The sequence below is a fragment of the Haemaphysalis longicornis genome, unplaced genomic scaffold (genome assembly GCF_048455015.1).
Source record: "Haemaphysalis longicornis isolate Haplotype H1 unplaced genomic scaffold, Haemaphysalis longicornis Haplotype H1 scaffold_9, whole genome shotgun sequence".
NCBI classification, from domain to species: Eukaryota; Metazoa; Arthropoda; class Arachnida; order Ixodida; family Ixodidae; genus Haemaphysalis; species Haemaphysalis longicornis.
In genome coordinates this window covers 3356741-3384075 of record NW_027526460.1, presented here as the reverse complement: position 1 = coordinate 3384075, position 27335 = coordinate 3356741, and the positions used below count along the sequence as shown (strand labels likewise).

Sequence of the window (27335 nt, the reverse complement as noted above, 5' to 3'; positions counted from 1 at the left end):
GTTGCAATTGTGGACTTAAACCTTCGTGATGGTCGTGAAGGTTGCATATACCTTCGCTACCTCCAAGTCTTACGCATTAGTGTGTGTTTTGATCAGGCTCCATAGAGGGTCAAAATGAGCAAGAATGAAAAAACTTTGATTGTAGAAGCTACAAAAAGTATCATTTGTGTGGTCAAATTAACTGTCTTTGCGATTGTGGGTCGCACTAGTAGATGACATTTTATTTCCTGCAAATTTATCTTGCACGCTTGACCTAGATTTATTGTGTGTCTTCTTCAGTCCGGACAGTGCGCGAGACCAGCAGGGATCGTACTACCTGCTGCCGGACCGGGCGAGCACGGCCGAGAGTGCGGTCTGGTACACCAGCAATCCTCTGGGAAAGGATGCCATATCACGCATGCTGACCAGGTTCAGCATAGTGGAAGAGGTGAAGCAGCTCTCAAGCAAGCGGGCCTGCAGCCCAGTGACGGCGGCAGCAGCACAGTGACCTTCATCATCCGCATTCCGCTGCTAGGGGCAGCGCAAAGTCACCTCGCCCCTCCTTCCTGCAACGTGCCCCGCTCATGTCCTTTTTATATTAATTCCTTCACCGTCCCAGTGTCCTTCATTTCGTTTCTTGCGCATCGGTTGTTCATATGAGAATGGAGCATCCCAACGATTAGGTGTGTTCAGAGTGTGGATTGTGCTCCCTCTACGGCCGGGACTGGAACAAGGCTTCAGAGGCTGTACACAATGTGGGGCGATAGTGTTATACATGCTAGACATCTGGATATAAAGACTTGTTCTGGCGAATTGGCTGCTCTCTCCTTTTCTCATTGGTGGAAGCATTCACTGCTTGTTGAAGTACGAGTTGCTGTAAAATATTGGAAACTTGGCCTTACCATTTTGTTTGCAATGTCACAAGAATGGCGCTGTATGCGTGGTATTGAGCATTAGCAGGTGTCTTGTTTGTGATGAAAGGACTGCATCCACTTTGGTGGTGTGCAGATGCACCTTCCAACATGCCACCGTAACTCTCGTCGCACAGGGTCCCTCAATGAGAGAGAAAAATAGTACAAGTCCTTAACCAGGGCCAGATACTGATAGCTAAGTGGTTCGTGCTGCGTGCGTGCTTAAAGCAAGCAGTAAGGATGCCATGCGCCAATTCTTCTTGGTGTAAACAACAAGTACTGGAGAATTGTGGGGGGGCTACTGGCCGGCGCCAAACCTGTGGCGGCCTCTCAATCGATATGGTGATTTGGTAAGCGCATCTACAGCTCCGTGAGTGTTCGAAAGGGCTGCTTGGGCCGTGGTACATTATCCAGATGCTTGCTGGAGAACAGTGTCATAGCCTAAGCACTGGTTTGTATGCTACAGTTGATGTCTTGACGAATTCGTTTTGCTAACCCTGCTGGGAGGGTGCATTGTGATTGTGTTCATATGCAGCCTTGACGCAAACAGAGGCCACTAAGCCTGGCGGAACCTTCTGTCCTGAAGGGGGTAAAAACGTTCCTCGTACTCTAGCTGTGTGCTAATAAAAAGCATGGCAGTTTTGGTTTACTGAAAATTTTAATATGTTGCGAAGACATGCTCAGTGGACGAGTTCTTGACTTGGAGCACTTGCCAGGGTTGTCGCAATTCTTGGCAAGGTATCAAAATCGTGAAGGAATGTGTGCCGTGGGGAGATCCACAGTGAGTGTGCAGTGAGAAGTGTGGCTGAAACTTCTGCGGTGCGAGAAAGTTGGTGTGAATTTGTGTTGTACGTAGTTTATTGTATTAAATATGATATTGCCATCAAAAGCAGGCATGTTGTATTGAACTTGGGGAACTGCTTGGGCTGCATTGGGCCTGTTAGATGTAATAAGTTTTGCCAACTGAAATGGCCGGGTACATGAAAACCTTGTCACTTAGGGGCCGTTGTGCAGGCAAAGAAGTGATCATGCTGTAATGGTGGTTGCTGCCAAACATTCCCTACTTAGTTTTAGCTAGTTAGGCCATGCTACTGTTTTATTTATTTATTTATTTAAAATACCTTACAGGCCCCTGTTCAGGGCATTGAGTAAGGGGGGTAACAAAGGAAAAAGTTACAGATCAATCATCACAAAATCACGAGTTAAAAAAACATCAAAACAACTTATGACAAGGTTCGCAATACACGTGCAAGTTTGAAAACGATAACAAGAAAAGGAAAAGTCAATATCATATCGCGCACACGTAAACTGCGCACAAACATTGCAAGTATACTGAATGCTAGCACGCTAGTAGGTAAACAGGAGAACAACCAAAGATACCCAAATATGCGCAGACGAATTGCACCAATCAGTTTCTGCATTCTCGAGTATGCACAATGGAAAGATAACAGGAAAAAACGCAGAACAATACTTGCGCACGTAAAGAGACATTGTCGGCATGAAATGTTCGTACTCAGGCACAAAGTGCGACACTGGCAAAAAAAAAGAAAGAAAGAAAAATAGAAAGCCCAAGCTAAGACAGATTGTTTTGGTCTTCCAGCAGAGAAAAAAAAATTGGAAGATTAAAAAAGGGATACAGGACACGGCAGAAAAAAAAAATGCGAAAACAGTGGCAAGACCTTATTGTAAAAAGTGAGTGAGCAGTAATTGACGGAAAGTATTGTTGTCTGATACTGATGTGATGCTGTCTGGAAGATCATTCCACAAACGTATGGCGCGAGGGAGAGCAGATGAGTTGAACGAATCAGTTGAGCCATATAACTGCGTGAAACTGAGGTGATTATGCAACCTACGTGAAGTAACGGAAGGAACATCAAGGTGAAGTGGGGTTTGTCTATTGCTGTATACGTATTTGTGAAAGAGGCAGAGAAGGGAAATGTCGCGGCGAGTGCTGAGCGGTTGAAGTGAAAGGTTGTGCTTAATTTGAGTTACGCTGCTGTGGTAGTCATGATTGCGTGAAATGAAACGGGCCGCCCTATTCTGAATCGCTTCTAGCATATTAATTAAGTAGTTGTGGGGAGGGGACCATATAGAAGCAGCAAATTCTAGCTGTGGGCGGATGAAGGTTTGATACGCTAGTTGACGGACGTGAGGGGGACAGCTATGTAAATTACGGCGAAGATATCCTAAAGATTTGGAAGCTTTTGCGCTTATGGTGGCAATGTGGTGAGACCAGGAGAGATTGGGAGTGAGATAGATTCCAAGGTACTTATAGGAAGATGCCTGTGACAGTGGGTGGTTATTGATAGTATAGCGATAGTTAGAAATGTTTTGCTTGCGCGTAAAGGAGATTATTTGGCATTTTTCTTTATTCAGTGACATTAGCCATTTTTTACACCAGTCATTAATTTGATGAAGGTCGTTTTGCAGTGCTAAGTGGTCATCGGGGGAGGATATAGGACGATAAATTATGCAATCGTCTGCAAAAATTCGCATGCAGGATGAAACGCTACTTGGCAGATCATTTATATAGATTAAGAACAATAGAGGGCCGAGAACGCACACTTGTGGTACGCCAGAAGTTACGGGGGAAAGAGAGGAGGGGGAATTGTTAATTACAGTAAACTGCTGTCTAATATATTTGTGCCTAATATATTTACTTTCCCAGCAAGGTCAACCTATAGAGATTTCGCTGCATCATGTATGGAACTTGGCCATTTCCTGGCTTCATAAGTTTACCACTATATGGGCTTTGGCCTGAAATCACTGTAAATACAGTGCTTTAGTTAGGTAACATATGTCTTCAGGTGTTAAAGTATTTTGTTCTGAGAACTTCTATTATCGTGCAGATATTCAAACACTTTGTGGATAGTGTTCACTTTTTGATTCACTGTGCAGTTTTGTTGTTAGTAGGTAATTGACTTTTTTAAATATTCTAAATTCGCGAATAATAAATACATGTTTGCTCCGCCATATGGCACACACATTTTTCTAGCCTTACTGCACAGCTGAAAAAAAGAAACACCTTATAAACTTTGCACAAAAGAATGTTGCTAGCTGAAATGGAACTCTGCTTGTAAGTGAAGAATTTTTAAACAAAGAAGGAGCCTTGTCAATAAGGTGCAATTAGTGCTGACAAGATTTACAGCTTGTAAGCTAAGCTTTACATCCACTGGCACACGTAGCAAGCACCTGTTCGCCTTGTCTGGATGTATAGAAACCGGTCAAAAAGCCTCTCTGCTGAAGGCATGTTGGGAATCCGCATTTCATCATTGTAACGCCTGCCAAGTTTTCTGTTCCTCTTTTTCAACATGACATAACAAGTGGATGTAGTGGGCTCCACAACAACCAGTGTGTGAAGTGGTGACAGCCAGTCCTTTATTGTTTGTCATATAGGCATCAATTAAAGCAAAGTTACTTGTATTAGAAAAAAAAAATGATACAATTTGCAGCAAGTTTCTAATGTGAAAGCCTTAGCTGTCTGTTTTACGGAGCGTGTGGGGTTGTTGCGAGGCACACAGAAAATTGAAGTGTGCGTCAGCAGAGGGACGGCAGCACAGTAGCACTAGGCCACCGCCGCAAGTGCAGTACGACCCACCCCGAGACGGAAAGGAGGCTCCTGGCGATGGAAGGTGAGCTTCACAGGTTGCTGCCCAGGAGGCTGGTCAAGTAGTGATGGGCGTGGCCGCAAAGTTCAACAGAGTTCAATGGCTGACCAACAGAATGTTCAACTGGGCTTCTGCTTATGCATTCTTGGAAAGTTTCAATCATCTCCTGTAATATTTTTGGCATTGCTTTTAAGAATTGAGCTCGGAGATTTTTGGCTAAAAAGGCCGTAATTTGGTTTTTCATATGCGATGTTAAACTTGCATTCTTTATAGAATTGAGTTCAAGAATTTTAAGCTTAAAGGCCAACTGCAACGAAATTTTCGGTTCCTTAAATGCACTATTTTCCGGTAGTATTGCCCTTAAAGCTGCTACCTGCAAAATTTGGAGGCCCAAATATGTGTCGCTGCATCGTAATCGAAGATCAAAAACGCTCTTTTCAAACCGAAACTGGAGAAAAAGGGCGGCCATTACGGACGGCCGGAAGTGACGTTACACTCGGGAATCAAGCTGGCGCAGCCGGAGGATTTTCCCACGGCAGCCTGTGAGAAGACGGCGCGCATTCGATGTGTTTCGGGTAGTCCGTGTCTTCAAACATTTAAAACATACGCGAAAAGGGGGTGGGAAGTTCGTGCAACCATTATTGCTTCCCTGTGAGCTTCTGAGAGGCGCCTATAGTCGTCCGATAAAACGAAAACGGGCATCGCGAGGCGTCTTGGAGAAGCTGGGAGCTAGGAAATGGGTACGCAAAAAGCAGTGTGGAGCGCTATATGGGCGCCGGCACAGCCTTGAGCTGACTGAATCATCCTGTGTTTGTGAGAGAAAAGAAAAAAAAAAAGTTGCCGCGGGAGGAAAGCGTCGAAACATGCGGGCTAGCTTGTAGGTATTCGGTTTAAGCGCGTTATCAAAGTTCAAATCCACAATTTTATTATTTTAGGGGCGAAGCTCCTTAAGGCGTGGGTCTGTCCATCCTCGACGTATGTATGTAGCCACCTCTAGTTTCTTGGATTGTTTACTAGATGGCGTGGCTACCTCTAGTTTAGTTCTTGGATTGTTTACTAGATGGCGGTACTTGTATATGATGAAAAGATGCGCTTGGATTGTTTACTAGATGGCGTGGCTACCTCTGGTTTAGTTCTTGGATTGTTTACTAGATGGCGGGGAGCGTTGTAATAAAATCCGTTCGCTGTTGGCGCGCGCTCGGAGTCGCCCGATGGATAAGGCTGCAGAGCGGCGAGCGCGCAAGGCGGCGGCAGCGCGTGCTCGCAGACAGAATCCCGATGTGCGAGCCCGCGAGGCAGAAGCGCTCCGTGAAGCTGCGCGACGCCGCCGCCAAGATCCTGCCGTACGAGAGCGGGAGGCCGAAGCGTGTCGTCTGGCTGCGCGACGACGCCGCCAAGATCCCAGCGTTCGAGAACGAGAGGCCCAAGCGTCACGGCAACGGCGCGAGGACCCTGCCGTACGCGAAGCGGCACGGCTGCGGCGCGAAGAGGATCTCCAAAACGTCAAAGAACGGGAAGCGGCGAGAGAGAGAGAGAGAAAATTTTATTTGCCCTTTTGGCTAAGGCCTCCTCATTCCAGGGGGCCACTGGAATTCCTCGTTAGTTGGTCTTCCAGGGGTCTAGCCGGGAAGGCGGGGGTGCCTATGGTCTTTTGGACAAAGCTTGCCAACGATAGCTGCTGCTCTAGCGTGGCCGGTTGAGTCAGCCACTCCCTGCGGATACTGCTTCTATCTACCTTGGGGCATAGCCATAGCATGTGCTCTTGATTTATCGGTACGTGGCATTCATCACACTCTGTCGGGGAAGTGTTCATAGAAAGCGCGCGTATCGGCAGGCAGACCCCGATGCAGTGAGAGCTCGTGAGGCGTCTGCAAAACGCATCAGGCGAGCTCAGCCCCAAGGTGCCAACGCGCGGTTTAAGCGAGACTTTCTAGACGTTACGTTCGGACACAGATGTAGTGGGCGAACTTTCACTGAAGAGTCACGGTTTTACCGATGATTTCCCCTCAGGAGCTTCGCCCACTCATCATCATTCACCCCGTGGATATGCTGTGAATTTTTTTGTTTACAAGGGCACTTTTATTCCTGTTAGCAGGGAGGCCGCGCCAACTCTTTTGATAATGATGACACGCAGTGACGAAAGCACTGCACTGTCGCCGGCGTAGTGCAACAGTGACCTTTCCCGAGGCTGATTGCTACCAAATGTGCTCCCTTCTTTATTTTTATTTTTTTTTTCAATCTGGTGAGAAAAATCTTGCCAGCAGCGGTTAGTATTTATTTGGTTTTTGACGAAGTTGTTTGAACTGAACGTGCGCCTTGTTCTGTACTTTTTCCAGCCCCGACCGGCGCGATAACGGCAATAGAGAGTTTTAGCATAGCGGCTCCCGTACGCTACACTAATGGCGAATTCCATTGGGAGAACAGGAGCAAGTGGAGCGAGCAGCCAGAGCAGCACACGGGAGTAACGGGGACGTGTGCTTTCGTTCCGCGAATGAAACATTCGCGCTGCTCCGGGAGCAGTGAAAAGAGGGGGAGGGCGTGATGTGAAGAGTCATGTGACCAAACTTTTCCCGCTCTCGCTTCCCGGAGCATTTCGCGCGCTCGTGTTGTCCGCACGCTGTTCCTCGCCAGTTTTGCCAGATACGTGCCGGTGATTTTGTGTCTGCCTTCCGCATGGCGACGAATGAAGAAGCCGAGCGGATGTTCATGTCCATGATAGGGTCACCATCGTATCTCCCAAAAATTAGCTGCGAACGATAACAGCATCCGTCTTTTAAAGATACGACTCTACCTTCGGTCGCTGCTCCGGCGGGGTGAACAGGTGCTCGAACATAAACTCATGCAATGTCAAATTGTCGTCGTCGCTGCGGCTGCTGCTGTCCGATGATTAGTTTGCGCTTGAATCTGTGGTGCTTTCATCATCTAAAAGTAGCAGCATCGTCCAGACGGCCGGGCTTAGCTGCTGCCGTACGCACTGAGCGACTATCGCGGCTGCTGGATTCCGCGATTTTTTTTCCGCCACCCGGGGATAAAACCAGAAATGACGTAAAAGAGGTCATGTGACTTCCTCGGCGTTCCCTGTTACTCCGCCGCTGGCGACGGAGCACCGAGAACTGCTCTCGGCTGCTCTCGGCGCCAAAAAAGTGCTCCTCCTCGACCAATGAAACGCAACGCCCCTGCTCCTGCCCGACCACTGGAAGACGCCAGAAACTTTGGGTGCAGTTAGAAGTGCTCCTGTTCGCCCAATGGAAAGGTAAGCGGGAAGCGGGACCTGACTGCGCATGCGCGCGCGGGGAGTGCGAGGAGGTTGCCCCTCAGGGGAGGGAAAGCGCGGGCATGACGAAGGCAGGCCGCGCGGAACTAATCCACCCCACCGTGACGAATTTGCTCTCCCCAGTCGTGCCCCGCTACCCGCCGCCGTAGCGTTAGCGGACGGAGCACGCTATGCTAAAGCGCTGGACACATGTACGACTAGTTCACGCGATTCGCATGCGACTGCTCGTTACGATTGATCGTTAGGACCCGTTTTGGCGTCGATCGCTGGTCGAAGGAGGCTCACGACGTGCGTCTGGCAAGCCAGATGCAGTCGTGATATCGTTGCAATCGTCGTGAGGCCACAGCCAATGAGAGCCCGCTGAGCCCCAACCCCCCGCAACCGGCGTGCGTTGCTCTGGTCGGCTCGGGTGTTGGAAACTTTAGGCTTAGCATCCTGGCGGATGCTAACTGTGTAACTGCGCCGCTATCTGTGTAACTGCGAATGACAATCCGTAACACAACTTTTCACCACACTATCATCCCTTTTCTCGCATAAGCTACTTTTTTTTAGCGATCAGATTGATTCAGAAGAGCAGCGACAAGCGCGGTTGCTACCGTGGTCTGCGCCGGTTCGAGCCGCTGAGTGTGCCGAGCTGGCAGGCGCGACCGACGTGTGCGCGGACTGTTTCCGAAGGCAGAAAACGCTTCGCGATTGCCTGCTTTATCAATTTCTTGCGAACAAACGCGCGGAATCTACAAATTCAGCCCAGCGATCGTCGTAGTTGAACATCTGCGTAGCCTGTTTCGATGCTTCCGCGCAGGTATTGCCATCTCTCGACCTGTCGGCGCACCGCCCGCCGCGCGCCGCGGCGTCCGGTCAGCGTAGGCTTGCATCGCGGCAGACATCTGATCGCCGCTTTTAAAATAAGCCCTGATAACAATCCCCAGCACAATTTTTCACCACACTAACACCTACTTTCTCGCATGTGGAACTTCATTTTAACGATCAGATTGATTCAGAAGAGCAGCGACAAGCGGTTGCTACCGTGGTCTGCGCCGGTTCGAGCCGCGAGTGTCCGAGCAGGCAGGCGCGGCCGGCGTGTGCGCGAACTGTTTCCGAAGGCAGGAAACGCTTCGCGATTGCCTGCTTTATCCATTTTTTTTGCGATTGAACGCGCGGAATCTACAAATTCAGCTCAGCGATAGTCGTAGTTGACCATGGAGCAAAAACGGTGGGTGGAGCGACGCCGACGACGCATCGCATGCGCGCATCGGGTCATGTGTCTCAAATTCACGCGTACGACTAGTCGTGGTGACAGTCGTAACGATCAGGCGGCAAGAGGAATGGAAAAGGAAGAGAGAGACGCGGTCCGGGCGCAGGAGAGCTCGGCCCGTCGTCTTCGGGCTCCGCGCGAGTACTGTTTTTTAGTCGCCCGCTGGGCTGTAAATAAATGTAGTTTTGATCGAAGCTGAGTTTGTCGGTTGAAGATACCCGGGGTGAGATCCTCAGCGCTACTGCGGCTTGGAGGGGAAGCCCCGGGGAAAAGAACAATCGACGAAGATAACTGGCGCAGTCGGCAGGATCTTCAACAGCGACGACTCAGCCAGCCGGCGGGCGAGACGGGCCCTCGACGGACGGAGCAGGCGGAGAAATTGCGGTCTGCTGAACGAGACCGGCAGGAGCAGCGAGCTAACCAACCAGGTCGAGAAGCGGCTCCATCGGCGCTAAACGGACTTCTCAACGGCGACCGAGGGAATCTCTGCGGCATGCTGAGCGGCGGAGAAGCAGCTTGACCAGCGGTCAGTGGAGGCATCAGCAGCCCATTGAGCGCGGAGCGGCAGGAGCAGCGAGCTGTCGGCAGGCGAGAAATCAGCTGGCCATTGTTTGGCGGACACCCTCGCCTGAAGGAGCCGCGCCTAAATGGATACCCCATCTGCACCGGTGCGGCATCTCTACAAGCACCGAACTATGCAGGTCAGTGCCTCTCTTGATCTTGGGTGCGTGGCTCACCATGACATGTAGGGGGTGCCTCATGAGCAGCCCTGAGATAATGGGGGCCGGTTAGCTAGGCATGGTGAGATGGAGCTGAGTGTGAGGGCTGACGAGGCAGCAAGCGTCAGGATTACGTCAGCCATGTCGTTCGCTGAGCAGAAGGCGCTATTGCAGGCGAAGTTGAGAATCGCTGAGGCAGAGTTAGCGGCGGAACGTTCCAAGAGTGAACGCTTTAAGAGAGCTAACAATGTTCCTGCCTCACCGATTGCTCAACAAGTAATGTTCGGCACTGAGGGAGAGAATGGACTGGGGTGCGCCAGTACGCCGAAAGATGTGCTGGGTGGAACCAATTCACTGGGCGTGCATGAGCGTCCTGTTTCGCGGGATGGGGCACTATCAGAATCTCGCGGGAAAAGCGAAGAGAGGATAGTGGCGCGCGTTCCTTCGTGGGCGCTCAGATTTCCTGCAACCGGGGAGCAGGATAGTGAAGCATCCCGCGTAGAAAGCTTCACCGAAATGAAGATGGAGGTGAAGGAAGGTGTTACGCGCGAGGCTGCATTTGGAAATGACAGGCAGTCAGAGGTGAATGAGAGTGTGCGCATGCCCCTGAAAAAGCTGATAGCAAGAGAGACAGGCTCCGCTGCGTCGCATGTTCGCGTTCATGTGGCCGATGAGCCCCTCACTGCTCCTTGCGTCACACAACAGTGTGTGGTAGATGTGGTAGAGAACGGCGCTTTGTGCTTGAACGGTGGTTCAGTAGCTGCCGAACGCGAGGGTTCGCACAGAACGAAGAGGAGCAACTATGCAGTTGTTAAATCAACCGTTCTGAAGGGGCTGGGGCTGGCTTCAGTTAAGCGTGTCGCCGCCTTCGGAGACGGAGAACGTTCCGGGAGCGGGGGCGACCAGCCAGTTGCTTTGCAGGATGCAGCAGCACGGGAATCGCGCGAGGAATCGGATGCAGTTGGTGTCGCGCGCACTGCATCTTGTGTTTCTGGAGATACCCAAATGTCGAGTCGCGAAAATGCGATTGCCATGGGAAGCTCCAGCGAATTGGGAGAGGGAAGTGCAAATAAGGGTACGGCCGCTCATGTAATGCAGCCCCAGGCAGTTGCAGGTAGAACTGCAGTGACTGAAGAGATAGCCTCTCCGGCATTACATGACCGCGTTAACGTGCCCACGAAGCAGCCCTCTGCTGCTTACCCTGACCAAAGGTGTGTCGTAGAGAATGACACCTCGTGCGCGTACGGTGGGCATAGGTCGGCGTACTCACTCGTGAGTACACTCATTTGTACTCATTTGTACTCAAACTCACGAGTGAGTACGATGATGAGTGATCACACACCCAGAAAAAAAACAGTGAGTACGATGACGAGTGAGTACAGGGGTAAGTCCACTACTCGTGAGTACAGTACTCATGAGTACACTACTCATGAGTATGAGTACTCATGAGTACAGTATTCATGAGTATGAGTACTCATGAGTTTGAGTACTAATGAGTAGGAGTACTCATGAATACACAGTACTCATGAGTACACAGTACTCATGAGTACACAGTACTCATGAATACACAGTACTCATGAGTACACAATACTCATGAATACACAGTACTCATGAGTACACAGTACTCATGAGTACACAGCACTCATGAGTACAATACTCATGAATACTGTGTACTCATGAGTACTGTGTATTCATTAGTATATGCACTCCTGAGTACAGGAGTGCAAACAAGTTTTATCACGAGCTCGAGTCCGGACGCGCGTATACGAGTCGCAAACATTTAGCGGTGACGCTGTGCACCTTAACTGTCAAGCATGGTAAAATTGCACAACGAAAACTGCACCTCCCTCCTTTCCCGGTCCCTATTTGGCGCTGTAAGCGTTTTTCGGCGGTCGCTCGCAAAGGGGTCACGGTGAAGAGGGAAAAAGGAGGGGGTGAGGGCCCGGCGGGAAACCCGGCCGCAGTTGCTCTTCTCTGATGGGACTTGTTGACTGCCGCAGTTATTTTTGTTGACGCGGCCTGTGAACGCATGGCGGCTTCATTGCGCTTGCTCCCTTCCAATTGTTTTAGGGTAGAGGCGGTGGAGGCTGCTAACAACGCACTAACTAGGCGTACTGAAGTCCCTCTTTTTCAGTCTTCAGAAGTTTCCATAGACGCATGTCACGCTGTGTAGTCGTTTCGTGAGCCGAACCGCTCATTTCAACAGTCGCAGTTAATTTACGTAACTCGCGTCAAACCGACTGCGCGGTTTGTAACGTTAGCTGTGCGTATTCAAGCGACAGTTTGGCTGATGTACGTGCGCCCGTATGGTTTTATTAGGTTCCCATTTTGAAACATTTTGCTCAGGTTCGCTAGTAATATGGTCTCGTGTAGTGCCATTTACAAGTGAGCATATAGCCCCACCGTGCACTACGGCGTGCAGGCGCGGCGGTGGAATTTGCCCCAGCAATGGAAATAAAATATCCGAGTACACCTAAGCACGTTTGTGAGTTGTGAATCGGACATCATAATATCCAGTTCAACGCGTGCGGCGCCTTGTTTAGCCTCGCATATTTTGTCGAATAGCTCTGTCATCTTGCCGCTGGAGGAGCATTTTGCTTTCGAGTGGCTTTACTTTCGAGTGGCAACCCGATTCGCCGCTTCTCGTTTATGCCACCGTGTAATAAGGGCGCTGACGATGATGGTGAATTTCGGTGGTTGTTATTCCCCTAACTTCACTACTGTTTACAGGCGGGGCGACCACCCCTCGCTAGCAACTATACCGCGGAGTTTAAGCTCGCACTGTGAGTGGCCTCGTGAAGGAATTGTTTTGAATTGACACACACACTGTTGGGATTGGGCCATTCTAGCTCAGTCACCACTGTTCGATTCACTTCACTTAATTTTCTTAAAGCCCCCACAGGGGGTGTTACATAAGGGGCGCGTTGAACAACATAGATACAAAAGCCACAGGTTAACAATACAGATGCATAGATGTTGCGACGTTGCCCTGCTCAGTCCGCCATCGACGCGGCGCAGAGGAGAGCGATGAAGTTGTCGAGCCGACGGTGATTTTAAGCTGCATTCATATACAATATATACAAAGGTAGCAAGAGCGTTACATGGCTCGCACAAAGGCACTTCTCAACTCAGTGCCTCCGATGAAATGCCGCTGCACAGCCGCTGCTTCAGGGCTGGTTTTATACCCCCGGGGTTCGGCCGCAGCCACGTGCAGTTCGAATCTTTCCAATCAGGACTATCACTGGCCGCAGTTTGAATCCGGCGAATGCAGGCGAAGTGATTGCGTCAGCCGAGCCACGAATGGGAAAGGGGAGGCGACTCAGCGGCGCCGTCTCCAGTGTCTACTCGTCGCTGCGTGTCTTTTGCGGGCCGGTCGTCCCAAGCATAATTTGGTGCGGCCGTCTCACTGGGAAAAGGATAGTAGACTCGGCGGCGCCGTGTGCCGCCAGTTGCGGCACGTCTGCCGCGGGCTGGCTGACCGAGGCGCGAATCGGGCACACCGTCGGCGCGTCGCCAGGTGCAGCAAATTTGTGTCATTGTGTCAGGCGCTCTGGTTAACCGCACACACACGCATAGAAAAATTAGTAAGATCAGACCCGTGTGGGTTTTGGCCAAGCTGTTAACGGAAATAGACACAACGACGCGTAGTGCCCGTCCTGTCCCTTTTTCGCGGCGGGACCTCCCTCTTTGGCTTTTCGCGCGCTAGCCGGTTTTCGTCTTTCTGTTTATCTCTTACTTTGCGGGATGGAGGCAGTTGCGAGGGGTACGGTTGCGCAATGTTCGCAGAATTCGGAACAGCGGCGGCAGCGTCTCTTTCCAGATGGTTTTAAAGACGATAGTCTTTCTTTCGCCACTTGAGCGCGACAATGTTGGCCTGTCAGTCTGTCTGCCTGTGTCCGTCATAAAGATAATTCATTATTGCAACTTAATATCACGCCCCGCTGTACACATGGGAGCTACTGGGGTTGCCGTTAAGTAGCTTCACGTACATAATGCGCCCTCTCTACAACTGGCCAACTGCCCCGCGATTCAAAACGCGAGTGCGTACGTCCCGTTTCGCTCTCTCCCGTGTACGTGCCTTCACGCAGTGGGAAGCCCTACGACAATGCACCGTGTAAGTCGTTTTCTTCTCAGGCTCCTCTGTCCTGATGTATAATGTCAGTATTTCTAATTAGTTAAACATTTTATTTTTTTCTTTTTAGCTTTCATTCGAGCCACGACCTAGCTAAGATGTTGCAGTCGACAGGATCATGATTTAAGGCCACGGGAGGACGAACGGACGAACAACCTGGACGGACCGCACCACGACTACGAGAGTGCAGCACGCAGACATGGGGCACCGACGAACTCCACGCCAGCGATGGTCGACACAGTGCTGACTTCAACGGAACGCTACGTCCTATGCTCTACGAAGAAACAGCAGTTCGTGAGCGCACTTCGATTACGAGGGCTACCCTGCTCTGGCCGTAAGGACGACATCATCTTGCGTCTTCTAGAGGACAACGAAGAACGTCGCCATCTCTCCAAACGAACGAATGTGCCAGCGTTACTTCAGGCTGCCTCCGACAACAAACGGCAGATGACCCTGCAAGCGGCGCTGTTTGAGAGCAGAAGGCTGCGTGATGAACGAGAAAGTTTTCTGAGACAACTGGCGAGTGTCGGCCGCACGTTTTCCCCGGTACCTGGACTGCATGAGATCTGAGCACAGGCAGAATGCACGACGGCACGCACATTAACGAGACGACGCATGCAAAATTGTGATTGCGTGCTCACCGGACCTTTCCCAGGTAATCGCCACGATTACGGAGACGCATCGAAGGTCAGTGCATTTCTGGCGAGATCACGAACACACGTTGCTCTGCTACATCGCCCACGAGCTACATCGCCCACGCGCAGGTAATTCCAGCAACAAGCAACGAGACGCGCAACGTACGCAGCGCGCACGAGCCAGAAGGCACCACGTTCCTGGCACCCGCTCTTCCGCTACAGACGTACACGAACGGAACGCTGAGAGCACGGAACGCAACGGAGCCGGTACGTACATTTTCCGCACGTGCTGTCCCGGCGCGGGTCCACGCAACCAGCGACATCGCATCCGGATTGGTGGATATGGCCACGACAAGCGAGCAAGACGCACCGCGCCCGAAACGCACCATACGTGGCGAACGACCGCACCCCAATCATAGGGGAGTTTCATAGATAAAACGAGACGCACAGCGCACGAAACGCACCAGAAGTGACGAACGACATCCAACTTGAACCAGTGGAGCTGACCACGGAGAACGAAATGCAGAACGCACGGAACGCCACGAAGCCGCAGCACACACGGAGGAAACTGCTGTTCGCGACATCCTCCGCTCCCACTGCAGGTGCTATCCGGACTTGGCCAGCGAATGTTACAACCGCAGAAATCACCTGGCCACAAGCAACAAAAGACCCAGCGCACGCGGTTCAACCCTACCGGAAAGTACGAGCTCTCTGACACCCGCTGCTCCCGCCCGAGTCCAGCGGACGAACGACATGACACTCGTGCAAGTAGGTCCGTCGACTAGCTAAGACACGGCCAGCGCACGCGGCATGTCCGAGCCAGAATTAACAAGATCACCGGCACCCGCGCTGCGATCGAGACTCACAAGACAAACAACATTTCGTAAGAGAGGACGCAACCGCGAGCAAGCGGACTCGCGATAAACGGATCCTACTTGTATGGGAGAGATAGCGATTATAGCATTCTCGAAATAACGGGCAAAAGACGAGGTCTTGAGCGACGACACGGACACGGCAAGAACGGCAACAAATGAACCCGATCCAGACGAAGCATCGAATGCCCTGACGATGAAGTCACGCTTGCGACGCCGAGGAATGTGGGACCGAACGGACGGCACGAACTACGCCCGCTTCCCCACCACAACTGTTTCCCTTCCGAAACAACCACGGCGACTGCGAGCACGGAACCGCAACGACTTTGACCGATCAGCCATGCCACCCTACGAAAACGCCCCGCTACCGCACACTAAACGAAAAGCCAAACGGCTCCCGCACCATACGCAACGCACGCGTCAATTCAAACAACGTCCTCAACGTGCCAAACTATGCCATCCCTACACAGCGCAGCTCGCCACCGGACAAACCAGACGACTACGCCCCCACATGCATCAAGCACGCGACGAGCTACACGAACACAATCGCCGACGGAAGCGGCGCAACCAACGCAACGCCGTAAACACTGTCAAGTTCAGGTCTGACGAAGTGAATCCCACGGCACACACACAATAAAATCAAGCAGATTTGAAATTCACCGAAACTCAACGAGACGAACACCCTCTTAACGAAGTTTCTAGTATCTGGAACAACAAAAACAAACGCCAGCATTGAGCATCTGTGAACAAGCGGACAGTGATCTGGATACGAACGGACGTCAATCTACGCGAACGCTTCATTGTGCCTGGGGGCAGGCGCATTTCGGATTCAGAGCACGATTAGGATGCGTATCAATGCGCCTGGAAACGAAAAAGGGCGACAAAAGCTGCCACCCGAAGACACGCAGAAAAACGCAGTTTACGGCCACGGCCGCACCGACAAGCCCCGAGCTCCCCTGAGCCCGACCCGGCCTGAGAACAAGACGAGACGCCAGGCGCAACGCGAGTGCTTACGTTCCATTTCGCTTTCTCACATGTACAGTGTACTTGCCTTCGCACAGTAAGTCTCCCAACGACAGTGCACCGCGTCAGACGTTTTCTTCCTCTGTCCTGATTTATATGCAACCTGTGTTTTTCTAATCAATTAAACAATTTATTTTTTCTACTTAGTCTTTCATTCGAGCTACGACCTAGCTAACAGTGCAGATAAGTTGATTATTCGTGAGTAATACAAATTGAGTACTCATGAGTACTGATTGAGTACTCATGAGTGCAGAATGAGTAGTACTCATGAGTGCAGAATGAGTAGTACTCGTGAGTGCAGAATGAGTAGTACTCGCGAGTGCAGAATGAGTAGTACTCATGAGTAGTACTCATGAGCAGTAGTACTCATTGAGTACTCATGAGTACAGAGTGAGTACTCATGAGTACAGATTCAGTACTCATGAGTACAGATTGAGTACGAATACTCTTGAGGACAAATGAGTTTGAGTACAAGTGAGTACTATTACAAATGATTATTTGATGAGTGAGTACGAGTGATTTTGTGAACAGACGAACTTTTTGAGTCTGAGTTTGATTGAGTACAGCGTAAATAAAAAAAATGTGATTGAGTTTGAGTGAGTTCTTTCTGTTTTGCCGACCTATGACGGTGGGTCAGCAGCGGCCGAACCCGAGGGTTCGCCTGGAAAGGGGCGGAAGCGTCAGTTAGTTGAGTGCAGCGTGGCTGCAACGCATGCTGACAAGCCGGCAGCGGTCCCTTCTCGAGCGACAAAGCGAGGAGGAGAGGGGCCCCGGATACTGTTGTGCAACGAGGTGCGCCGCGTGGCAAGGGTGTTTTCGGACGACGACGGCCGGTGCGTACCTCCTTCTAAAGGTCGCTCGCTCTGAATGAGCTGGTGAGGATTGAGGCTAATTTGTCATGGTGATCTGCAGCCAGGGTCAAGGGGCACTGGCCGTGCTGATTGTTGTGTCAACTGAAGGAACGATGGTGCACGTGCCAAAAGTGTGTGTGGTGTGTGTTTCGTGTGTGAAACATTCCTGAAGTTATGTTTCACAGTGGTGGTGGAGGTGTCGGGCGCTTCGACGCACGAACTGGCGCGGGCCCTGGGGCGAGCAGCGCGGAAATGGAAAGCACGTGTTGCACGGCGCTTTCGAACGCCGCGCATTCCGACAAACGCCGCGCCTGCTCGCACCGGATGTCCTAACCGCCACCACATGGGATGGCCACCGACGAAGATGACTGGCTTTTCCTTCTTCCACGGCCCTCGGCGGCAAGAGGAATGGAAAAGGAAGAGACTACTACTACTAAGTGGTTCGATGAAAAAGGAAAAGAAATGGACTGGGGATATTATTGAGCCCATCTGGGGGCTCACCGGCATACAACCCAGTCCGGGGGGTAGGGAATATAGAAGGGGATGAATAGAATAGGGTAGAGAAAAAGGAGGTAGGTAAAGAGAAAAGTTGAGGCGCCGCGAGGAAAAGAAGCGTTGCCACAGTCACTGGGGGCCACCGAGCACCGTACACATCACAAACACAGGTCCTGGCGTCATGCTGCGTCCGGGAGAAGTTCTCGACGGGAGCGGTGGAGCGTAGAGGCGAGGCTGTGCTGCGAAGAGTCGTGCGCGGAGGTCCGAAGTGTGGGGAGCTTGCTGGGTGAAGTTCGAGGCAGACGAGCGGTTACTGGCGAGCGGGAGCAGGCGCTCGACGGCCCCACGCAGCAGAGCGCGCGCCGCCCAAACAAAACACCCATGGCTCGCGACGCGTGGCCGGCATAATCGCGATACCGCCCCGGCCGCGCAGGAGCGAACGAAAAAACATCCTCCTCGCGAGGGGCACGATCAAATGCAGAGCATTTCCGCGGGGGGCGTGCCTGCAAGTCTTATGGATTACGTATTGGTTGTTGTTGTTGTAATTGTTGTCTTCCAGCGTAGACATTGTCGATGAAGTCGATGGTGAAACGTGAAACGTGCCGTGAACCCCCTGCCGCGGCTATTACGCAACGTGGAGAGGCTACGACGCAACGTGGCGCGGCTATGACGCAACACAATCCAACACAATCCACTTTAATCCAACCCAATCCAAATCCAATTCAAGCCAAGCCAAGCCAATCCAATCGAATCCAATCCAATGCCCTTCGCGAGAGAGTGTTATAGCGCCGAAATCGCGCCACCACATGAACGCGAACCGAACGCGGCGAGAGAGGGTGTTGCGAGCGGAGAGAAGGCGAGGAGGACGCGGGGGAGAGGGCGCACCTGTGGCCGACGGTTGAATGAGTCAAGGATATAAGGCGCGTGCGTAACCTTCCATTCTGTGTCGGCTCCGTGGAGCAGTCGGCAAAGTGCCGTGTACCTTGCGTTCCGCCCGCAGAGTCGTGGGATCGAAACCTGGCGCCGGAAGGTATTATTTCTTTATATAGTGTAGGGTGCGGACTACGTAGTGATGCGGACTACGGACGCCAACGCGGGTGACATCGTGAGTTACTAAACTGCTCTGCATTTAAAACACGTCCGCACCCCACGGCGACCGAGGCCAAACTCGAAAAGGAAGAGAGAGACGCGGTCCGGGCGCAGGAGAGCTCGGCCCGTCGTCTTCGGGCTCCGCGCGAGTACTGTTTTTTAGTCGCCCGCCGGGCTGTAAATAAATGTACAGTTTTGATCGAGGCTGAGTTTGTCGGTTGAATATACCCGGGGTGAGATCCTCAGCGCTACTGCGGCTTGGAGGAGAAGCCCCGGGGAAAAGAACAATCGACGAAGATAACTTGGATGGCCGCCCAGAAAAGTTACTGTATAGTACGAGCTTTCAGGTAGGCTATAGGGCATTTATGCACGAAGCATCGAATACTTGACAGAGAATAATGCAACTATTTCAGAACACCAAGAGGGAGCTCAGTACAGCAGACTCAACATTTGGGCTGTACTGAAATGTCTACGAGCTTCTCATGTTCGCTCAGAGCTCTGATAGAAGCTACGAGATGGGCTGCGTTAGAGACTCAAAACAGAAACGGAAATCACAACTGGCATGACTTGACAAATACCGATGGCTGAATTATTCCGCTTTGCGTTAGGGGTAATCCTGCCATGTTCATGTAATTTTCGCCATTAACAGCGCTGTTCTTGTGCTTATATCTGTGTGTTTGTTGGTATTTGCTGAAATTATTGCTAGCGATATAACGCTTCTTGTATGCATCATTCATAGCCTGTCGTTTTTTTTAACAAAACACCTGCGCTACACATATATTTGTAGTGCAGGTCTTATCTTAAAAAGAAAACGAGAGGCTAAAGTAACGTAAATTATGTTATAACGTAAGTGCATAAATTCGATGCAGACTGCACAGAATGAGCTCCATTGGCCTTACACTGGAAGCTGCTGTACGGGCGTAGAATGCTTATATGCCAAAAATTTTCTTTTGCATTTCGGACAAGAACAACTCAACGAAAAAATCTCATTCTTGCTGCAGAACTGTGACCTTCCCAAGAGAAAATAGTAGTTGGTACCACTGTTTTATGGTTAATTTCCCAGCTGGAACTAGCTGGTACCAATTGGGACCAGCAAGGACCAGCTGGGCCCAAATGGGAATTTAACCATACACCACCCGGGACCAGTTACATTTTCTCTTGGGTTACCTTCGGAGTCGAGGTATGGCGATAATCCCGGGAACGTGGGCTGGTCACAATCGGGTACACCGTGGTTCACCTGAAGTCGCTCTATATGTACATGTCGCAGGGCCGCCTGGAGGGCTTGGAGCTGGGCGTGCCTGCTGCCTGTTTCGGGCAAAGGTTCTGCGCCTGGGAAGCCCCGTGTGCGGACGTGTCGGATCGCGAGCACCGCAGGTGCTTGCGCTAGGCGAGGGCTTTTCACTGCTCGGCCCAGAAGGTGGTGCTGGTAGCCCGTACATGCCTGGTAATGGAGAGGGCTCATTGGTGTGAGTACCCCCTGCCCTTGCCAGCAGCTGGTTCACTCCCTGTGAGATGCACGCGATGTGGACCAGATGGGCTGGTTCATAGCCATTTGCGGCACTGTTGCGGCAATGGCAAAGCTTACGTAAAACACCTCTCTGTGGTTACCATGCACACACAGGCTCTCCATCGTGGGCGTCAGACTTGGACTGCGATATGCGAAGGCCCTGCACGCGAGGCTGGGCGCTTGGTCGCCGCATCAACAGCCTCCTAGGATGCTGCAGAGGCGCCTGCCAGCTGGCCCCCTCTCTGCCTTCTCGACGTTGTCCAGGAGGCGCATAGGTACGATGCTCCTTTGGTGCGCTCCAGTTCCAACGTAGTGAGGCTCACCAACCCCGTATTCGGAAAGCCAACTTACCGAATGACATAAGAAATTCTTTCGTAAAGGCCGTAAAAAGGTAACGTGAGAGAAAGCCAGCGTGCATTTCAAAAGTTATCCATATGAGAATTCAGTGGCCTTGTCGAAGTGGAGCAGTGAGCTTCAGTTAATGCAGGAGGAACGAACCTTAGGGGGTTGTGGATAGACAAGCAAGTTGGCTAAGGCGGTGGTCTTCGAGGGGCTGGGGGATCGTGTTAACGGTGCCAGTTGAGAGTAAGCGTATTGTAGAAGGGTTGGCTGGAAGGCGAAGTGTTGCTCTGTATACCCTGCGCTGTAAAGCTTGATTGATTGTATCGCTTAACGCGCCGACGAAACGCAGGCGACGAGGCGCGTTTTTTAGGTGCGGAGCACCTTAGGACCATGTCCGTCCGCGTCCGTGCGCATAACATTTAAATTCGCAAAAAATCACACAGGCACCGGCAGGATTCGAGCCTGTGTTTGGTAGACCAGACAGGTAGTGTCAGTCGTCTTACCCCTTGGGCTACGACCGTTAGTACCCGAGAGCCAAACGGCTTACTCCCTCGCCTGTAAGGGTGCGGAGTACCTTAGGACCTCCCAATGTCCGTCCGCGTCAATCCGTGCGCACACCACCATTAAGCGAAAATCTGTGCGGAAACTATCTAAAAGGTACAAGAGTACAAGTATACAAGAGTACAAGAGTACTATCTAAAAGGTACAAGAGCCAAGGGTACAAGAGCACTCCAAAACACTCGAAAACAGGCACTAACATAATCTAGCAACGAGAAAACGCACAAAAGCACCGGTGTAGTCAGGTTGTGATCAAGTTGTAATACACAGTGACTGCATCGAACTACGCTAAATGGCGCTACGCGGAAACGCGAGATGGCGCCGCGGTGCACCGCGTATGTAAGCGGGTTCTGAAAATCCCATACCCTCTTCCCGCCATGGACGGAAATGAACGTAAGACGCTCCACGCTGCTGCTAACGTCTACGAAGACAACGAGCTTCCCCGAATACGAAACCGCGGCAAGCGGAGGCAAAGTGACTGAAATCGAATGACGGTCGGGGCGCAAATCGAATTTCACTCGGGATGCAACTTGGATGTCACGGTCTCCGTGCTCCGCACCCTCGCCATTATCCACGGAGTTGAGATGCTGCCATTTTTTTAACGTGCGCCGAAATCTCGTACACACGGGTGTTTTTGCTTTTCGCCTCCATCAGAAAAGCGGCCGCCGCGGCCGGGAATCGAAGCCGCGACCTCGTAGAAGCATGACTGAAAGTCTATAAAACTAATTCCATGTAATCTGTGGTGCCTAAGGATGCTTATCGGCCTGCTCCCTTCCCTACTATGGAGCTGTAATAAACCGGGTCGCCAGCCTGCAGCTGCTTCCGTTCCTGACTGCTGAATATGTGTAACTTTGTCTTTTTCTTCTTGTTCTTCTTTGTTTTTCAGATGTTGCATTCACCTAGCTTCAGCGCGCTGGCCTTGTTCGACAAGTCAGAACACCTCTTTGAAGTCCCAAACCCGAAGCGCGTCCAAGCCTGCCCGTGTTCTGTACAAGCTTGCAATCCTTCACGCCGCCAAAACATGACGTCGTATACCATCTCGCCATGTCGCTCATACTCCTTGCTTCAATTGCGAAAATAAAAGAGTTTTCTAAATATTTGCTGCCTCTATCAAGGCTCCTGAGCTCGCTGGCTACGCCAGCTTGAGCACAGTGGCGTGCATGTACAGAATTGAAAAGAAAAAAAAATTAAAAACATGAATATAAAAGGGAATTTGGATGGGAAACTACGTTTTAGAACAAACCCTCACTCACTAAGATCTCTGAATACGAATAAATAAGATCACATGAAAACTCACGTCGAAGAGGAAACGGTAGCATTTCGGCTGGCGTACCCGCAAATTTTCCCGCCATTTTTTTGCGGGGCTACCATGGTTGCCAGACCAGGAATGCCCTCCCCGCTAAAAGAGCGGCTGCATGTGGTCGCCAGTTTCAGTCCGCTCTGGTTACAAACCCCTGCGCGCTCGCGCCGCGGGCTCTGGCTCGGGCCCGTCAGTCCGCTCTGGTTGCAAACCCTTGCTCGCGCCGTGGCTGCTCGCTCCCGCCACGGCTCGGGCTCTGGCCCGGGTTCGTTCTTTTTTTTTTCGCTTCGTCCCTAGGGGAGGTACTACAAACGTATGAAGCCCGTAAAGGCCGCGAGAAAAGACCGTAAAGGCCGCGGGAAATTGCGGGAAAATTGGGTGAGATTGCGGGAAAACCAAGGCCAGAGCCCGAGCCGCGGAGCGAGCGAGCAGGGGTTTGCAACCAGAGCGGACTATCCGCGGCCTTTACGGGCCCCAATCCGCGCCGAAAAGGGCAAGGAAGGCGCCAAGAGGCACGATTTGCGTCGCCGTTATCAGGAAAATCTTTTGCTGATAAGGGGGGTATTTTCAAGCATTCTTTAGCAAAACTTTTCACTCGAAGGTGTAACCATGGTGTAACTAGGCTGCGCGAAAAGGTGTAAACTTTGACTCCCTTGAGGGTGTATGTGCTGACTCTCTTTTGCAGGGCTATACCTACACCCTTTGAGGGAAAAAGTTTCGCTAAAGAACGCTTGAAAAGACCCCCCTTATCAGCAAAAGATTTTCCTGATAACGGCGACGCAAATCGTGCCTCTTGGCGCCTTCCTGGCCCTTTTCGGCGCCGTCGGAATGGTTAGAAAGCGCTGAGGCAAAGACTGCATGCGGGCTGAGTTGAGACGTACATTTCGTCCCCATACACCCGTGGCTAGTAGCGCTAGTTCTGAAGCTTTCAGCCTTAGCTTGACCAGGCAAATTACTCATGTGTTTAGTTCCACACGCATTAGGGAACATTATTAGAGCCATTTAATGGCGGAGTCTGTCCGTGAGAGGGCGTTTCTCTGCGCCAATGACGAGTGGAGGTTAAATGGCGATATACAGTGGCCGGCACATTTCGTCGTCTTGTCAGAGATTGAGCCCCGCGCATAGGCCGTAAGCCTCATTCAGTACCGTTTCAGCAATTTCTTTCACTTTTGTTCCTTTCTCTTTCATTTCTTTTACTTGGTCTGTTATAGCATTACTGTTTCTTTACTTAATTCAGTACATGTATTTCTGTCGTCGAATAGGACTCTGGTTTGAAGCGAAAATATGGCCGTATAAGAACATTATTTGTTTGCCGCTGTGCTTTCGGTGCCTCTGATTAGTGCTGAACGCTTTGGTGAGTGGAGCAAGGGAGGACAACAATCGTGAAACATTTTATGCATTTTTATTGACCACGAAGGAAATATATTCTCTGCCAGGGCACACTTGCTTTCGAGATGAAGGAGCCCGCTGGCCAAGCAAGTAGGCGGGAGACATAACCAAACGTCTTTTGACTCTTGGCAGCGTCAACAGACACTGACGCCGCCATCACTACGAACACCGGAACGCGCGCACACTGTTTATTTCCGGTGAGTTTGAAGCAAACGTCCCTCTGGGGGTGAAAACTCAGTCGGGGTTCCCCACAGGCTCACATCCTTCGCACAGGTAATGCACCACTCTGGCAGGGCTGCTAGGCTCCTCTGTGACGATCTGCTTGGGGCTTAGCGTCACTGAGGCGCTTTGCGACAGTTTTTCGCATTGCCACTATGCATAATCGAGCCCTTCACTGCACATTTACGTACAAAACTTGTCGATACTGAATCGCTAATCTTTGAGCAGCTACATCTGATAACACTCTGGTATGGCACGCCATGGTTTATCTGGACACAAATTGGTGCAGTTAGAGCCACTGAGAAAACTAAACAGTACGAGTATTACACTCAACTCTACGAGTGACGACAAGAACGGTCAGACTTCTGTCCGCATGCTACTTTGCCAGCGGCTACGCCGAACTCCCCTGTACAAGTATATACACACACAACAGTCCGTTTACCTTTTTCGCCGTCCGGGGCCAAATCCTGGGAGGACACGTTGCCTAGAATGAACACTGATGTCGCTCGAGCCGACAGAGCCAGCGAGCCGCATCGACTGTGAACAAACGACAAAGGCAGTACTCCGGTTTCAAACAGGGTTTAATTCCAGGACAGGCGCAGCGACGGACAGCTCGACTCGAACGGCATCCGTGAAGGCTCGATGACGGCACCGTCCTCCAAGGTGGTAACCAGGACGCATAGATAGGAGGCGGTCTGCACCAAGAGGCAAATCACGTTAAAAATGTTACGTTCAGGGAGATAACCATTCCTTACCGATTGCAAACAGGGTTTAATGATTTCAAGACCGGCGCAGCCATGTACAGCTCGACTCGAACGGCACTCTGGACGTCTCGATGACGGCCCCGTCCTGCTCGGCGGTGGCCGGTACGCATAGGCAAAAGGCGGTCTGGAACGAAAGGCAAGTTAGAAATGTTGCAATTTCGAAGGTAATCACGGCTTACCGAATGCGGGGACCATGATTACGCCTGGCAGGAACGGGAAGGGACGCTGAAAGGCAAAGTAACAGACGAACAGCGACAGAACCACTTTTATTACCAGAAAACACCTCTGTACAAAACACGCGTCGTCGAGCTCAATAGATAGGACAGATGGAGACGTGTACCTGCCTAGCCAGAAGAGTAGTGCATGTTTGCGGGAAGGAGCAAGTGCAATAAGACACGACGCAAGGGTCAGGGAAAGGGGAGGGCGGAGGCGGTGCCGGACGCGAACCTGAAAAGGAACCAAGGACACCGATTCCATCACTCGCCTTTGCCACGACCCCAATTTGGAGCCGCGGACCGCAGAGCTGCGTTCCGTGCTTCAGTGATGCTCGTTGAAGGTGGCGACTGTATTCCGAACGCCGCGTGAACCGAGGACGTGCGAGCGGAAGGCATTATCGAAGTGCATATACCTCGGCTACCGCGGCGTTCGGAAAGGAAGACCGACTATCACCACAACCTAACGGTGCTTCCGAGCTGAGTCCGACGCTAGAGGCAGTGACGAAGGGCTCCAACTTCGCCACTGCGCCGCTGTCCCGAAAGCTAAAGCCTAACGCGCACCGCAAAGCTTTGGCGACAGTCGGAATCCCTGCGTCGCGACGGCCCAGGAAACGTCCGGCTCCGAGGCTAATGTGCGCTCGGTTAGGAAAATTCAAATACGCAAACGTACAGCGTCGAGAAAAAAATGATACGAAAGCCGGTTTCGTGGGCACGCCGCACGTCGCACCGGGCATTCAGCCACGGAACTCACCACTTGGAAGAGTCGTCGGTGAAGACTGTAAAGCAGCATACCGTGAAGGAAGTCCGTGAGGCCCTCGTGGGTATTCGCTTGGCCGAGCGAGCCGGTTGGGAGCGGGGATGGCACAGGCACAACGAAAAACAACTGAAGGAAACGAAAACGACAACACTTATGGCATTAAAACACCTCTTAGCGCGAAGCAAACTTCCCCAATAGACAGTATACCGCGTGGAAAAAAACTCACCTGTCCATCGCCGCCGTCACCGCGCCGCCAGCTACTCTGCGCCCGATGCGCAACAGGCAGGCAAGATAGCGTACCCCTTGTTCTAAAACGCGCTTATCCTGGCATTACAGAGGGCTGCTGTTGGTCGGCTACCGCCTGCCCTGCCACTCTTTCACATCGATATCGTCTTCCAGAACATTCTGCCAGTTGTAAAACAAAACGAAAAAGTTATCGCATCAAGTCGCAGCCGCGCGGCCACCGGAGCATGCATGACAAGGCATTTTATGCTGCGTCACCGAGCAAGATAACCTTCTTGCTTGGTGGTTCTTCGTGTCGGCTAGGGGCTTCGCATGGCGCGATTGCACGGTCCTATCGATCATGCGGCCGTTACCGGCCGTCTTCCGCGGCTTTTGAAATCGAATAAAAACGCCACGTCTCGAAGAAACAGTCGACTGCGCGGGAACACGAATGCTACTGCGTACGAGTCACTGATTGATGGATTGATTGATTGTAAGGTTCAACGCGCCGACAATGAAGGCGATGAGGCGCGCCGTATAGTGGAGGGCTCCGGATTGATTTTGACCACCTGGGGATCTTTAACATGCGCCGAAATCTCGCATATACACGGGCGGTTTGGCTCTTCGTATCCACCAGAAAAGCGGCCGCCGCGGCCGGGACTCGAACCCGCGTCCCCGTTCTCAGCAGCGCTACGCCTTAGCCACTGAGCCATCGCGGCGGGTGCGTACGATTCGTGGCTGCAAGAAAATTAGTGCCCTTTCCACTCTGTGAAGAAAATTGATCTGCGAAGCTGAACGCAGTCCACGGAGTGCATGAAAGGAAACACGTTTGTTCGTAAATAGCGACTGAGCATACTTCCTAGCCAATTAGCTGAATGAAACTTGGAAGGACCCGAGGTTCAGTCTCGCGGACAAACTAGGAGCTGACTCCCGCTTCGTAGGCATCTCACTGTTCGTGTAACACACCAACCCAATCCGCTCGATCACTGAGAGGACACCGGACAAGTCGCATTGGGCCGTTTGACGTCCGCGTTTAAACCTCCCGCCAGCACAACGGAGGCGCCATCAGTAGGGACCGCGGGCACGCACCCCTCCCCCCAAGCCATGCACGCCGGCAACCGGTTATGTGCGCGGGCTTAGAAGTGAAAGAAACCTGAACAAGTAATACTGCCCCACGTCGGCGTTTTAAGCGGGCAAGTTGCCCTTCATCCGGGAGGTA

At 51.7% G+C, this 27335-nt stretch overlaps 2 protein-coding genes across 8 annotated transcripts in view; one reads left to right on the top strand and one right to left on the bottom strand.

The window, feature by feature from the left end:
- Woc (zinc finger protein without children) overlaps positions 1–22301 on the top strand; it is a 113637-nt gene extending 91336 nt beyond the window's left edge. The window contains exons 17-19 of one of the 5 annotated variants that reach the window (XM_077683926.1): positions 20111–20309; positions 20465–20625; positions 22137–22301. In XM_077683926.1, coding sequence (XP_077540052.1) covers positions 20111–20309; positions 20465–20625; positions 22137–22153 — 377 coding nt within the window. In that variant the 3' untranslated portion in view covers positions 22154–22301. Of the gene's footprint in view, positions 1–279; positions 1780–20110; positions 20310–20464; positions 20642–22136 lie in introns of those variants that run through there. The other 4 variants (XM_077683924.1, XM_077683925.1, XM_077683927.1 and 1 more) reach the window with 4 other exon arrangements.
- Positions 22302–24721: 2420 nt separating this feature from the next.
- LOC144153876 (uncharacterized) lies at positions 24722–26405 on the bottom strand. Of its 3 annotated transcripts, XM_077685623.1 has the most exons (6): positions 26121–26405; positions 25930–26020; positions 25267–25369; positions 25102–25147; positions 24914–25046; positions 24722–24853 (listed from the first exon to the last, which is right to left on the bottom strand). In XM_077685623.1, exons 1-6 carry the CDS (start codon positions 26126–26128, stop codon positions 24740–24742), a joined length of 495 nt encoding a protein of 164 aa, XP_077541749.1. In that variant the 5' UTR covers positions 26129–26405; the 3' UTR covers positions 24722–24739. The 3 variants fall into 3 exon arrangements, with proteins under 3 accessions (XP_077541749.1, XP_077541750.1, XP_077541751.1); XM_077685624.1 differs by lacking the exon at positions 26121–26405 and having other exon boundaries at positions 25889–26017; XM_077685625.1 differs by lacking the exons at positions 25267–25369; positions 25930–26020; positions 26121–26405 and adding an exon at positions 25407–25875.
- Positions 26406–27335: the final 930 nt, after the last annotated feature.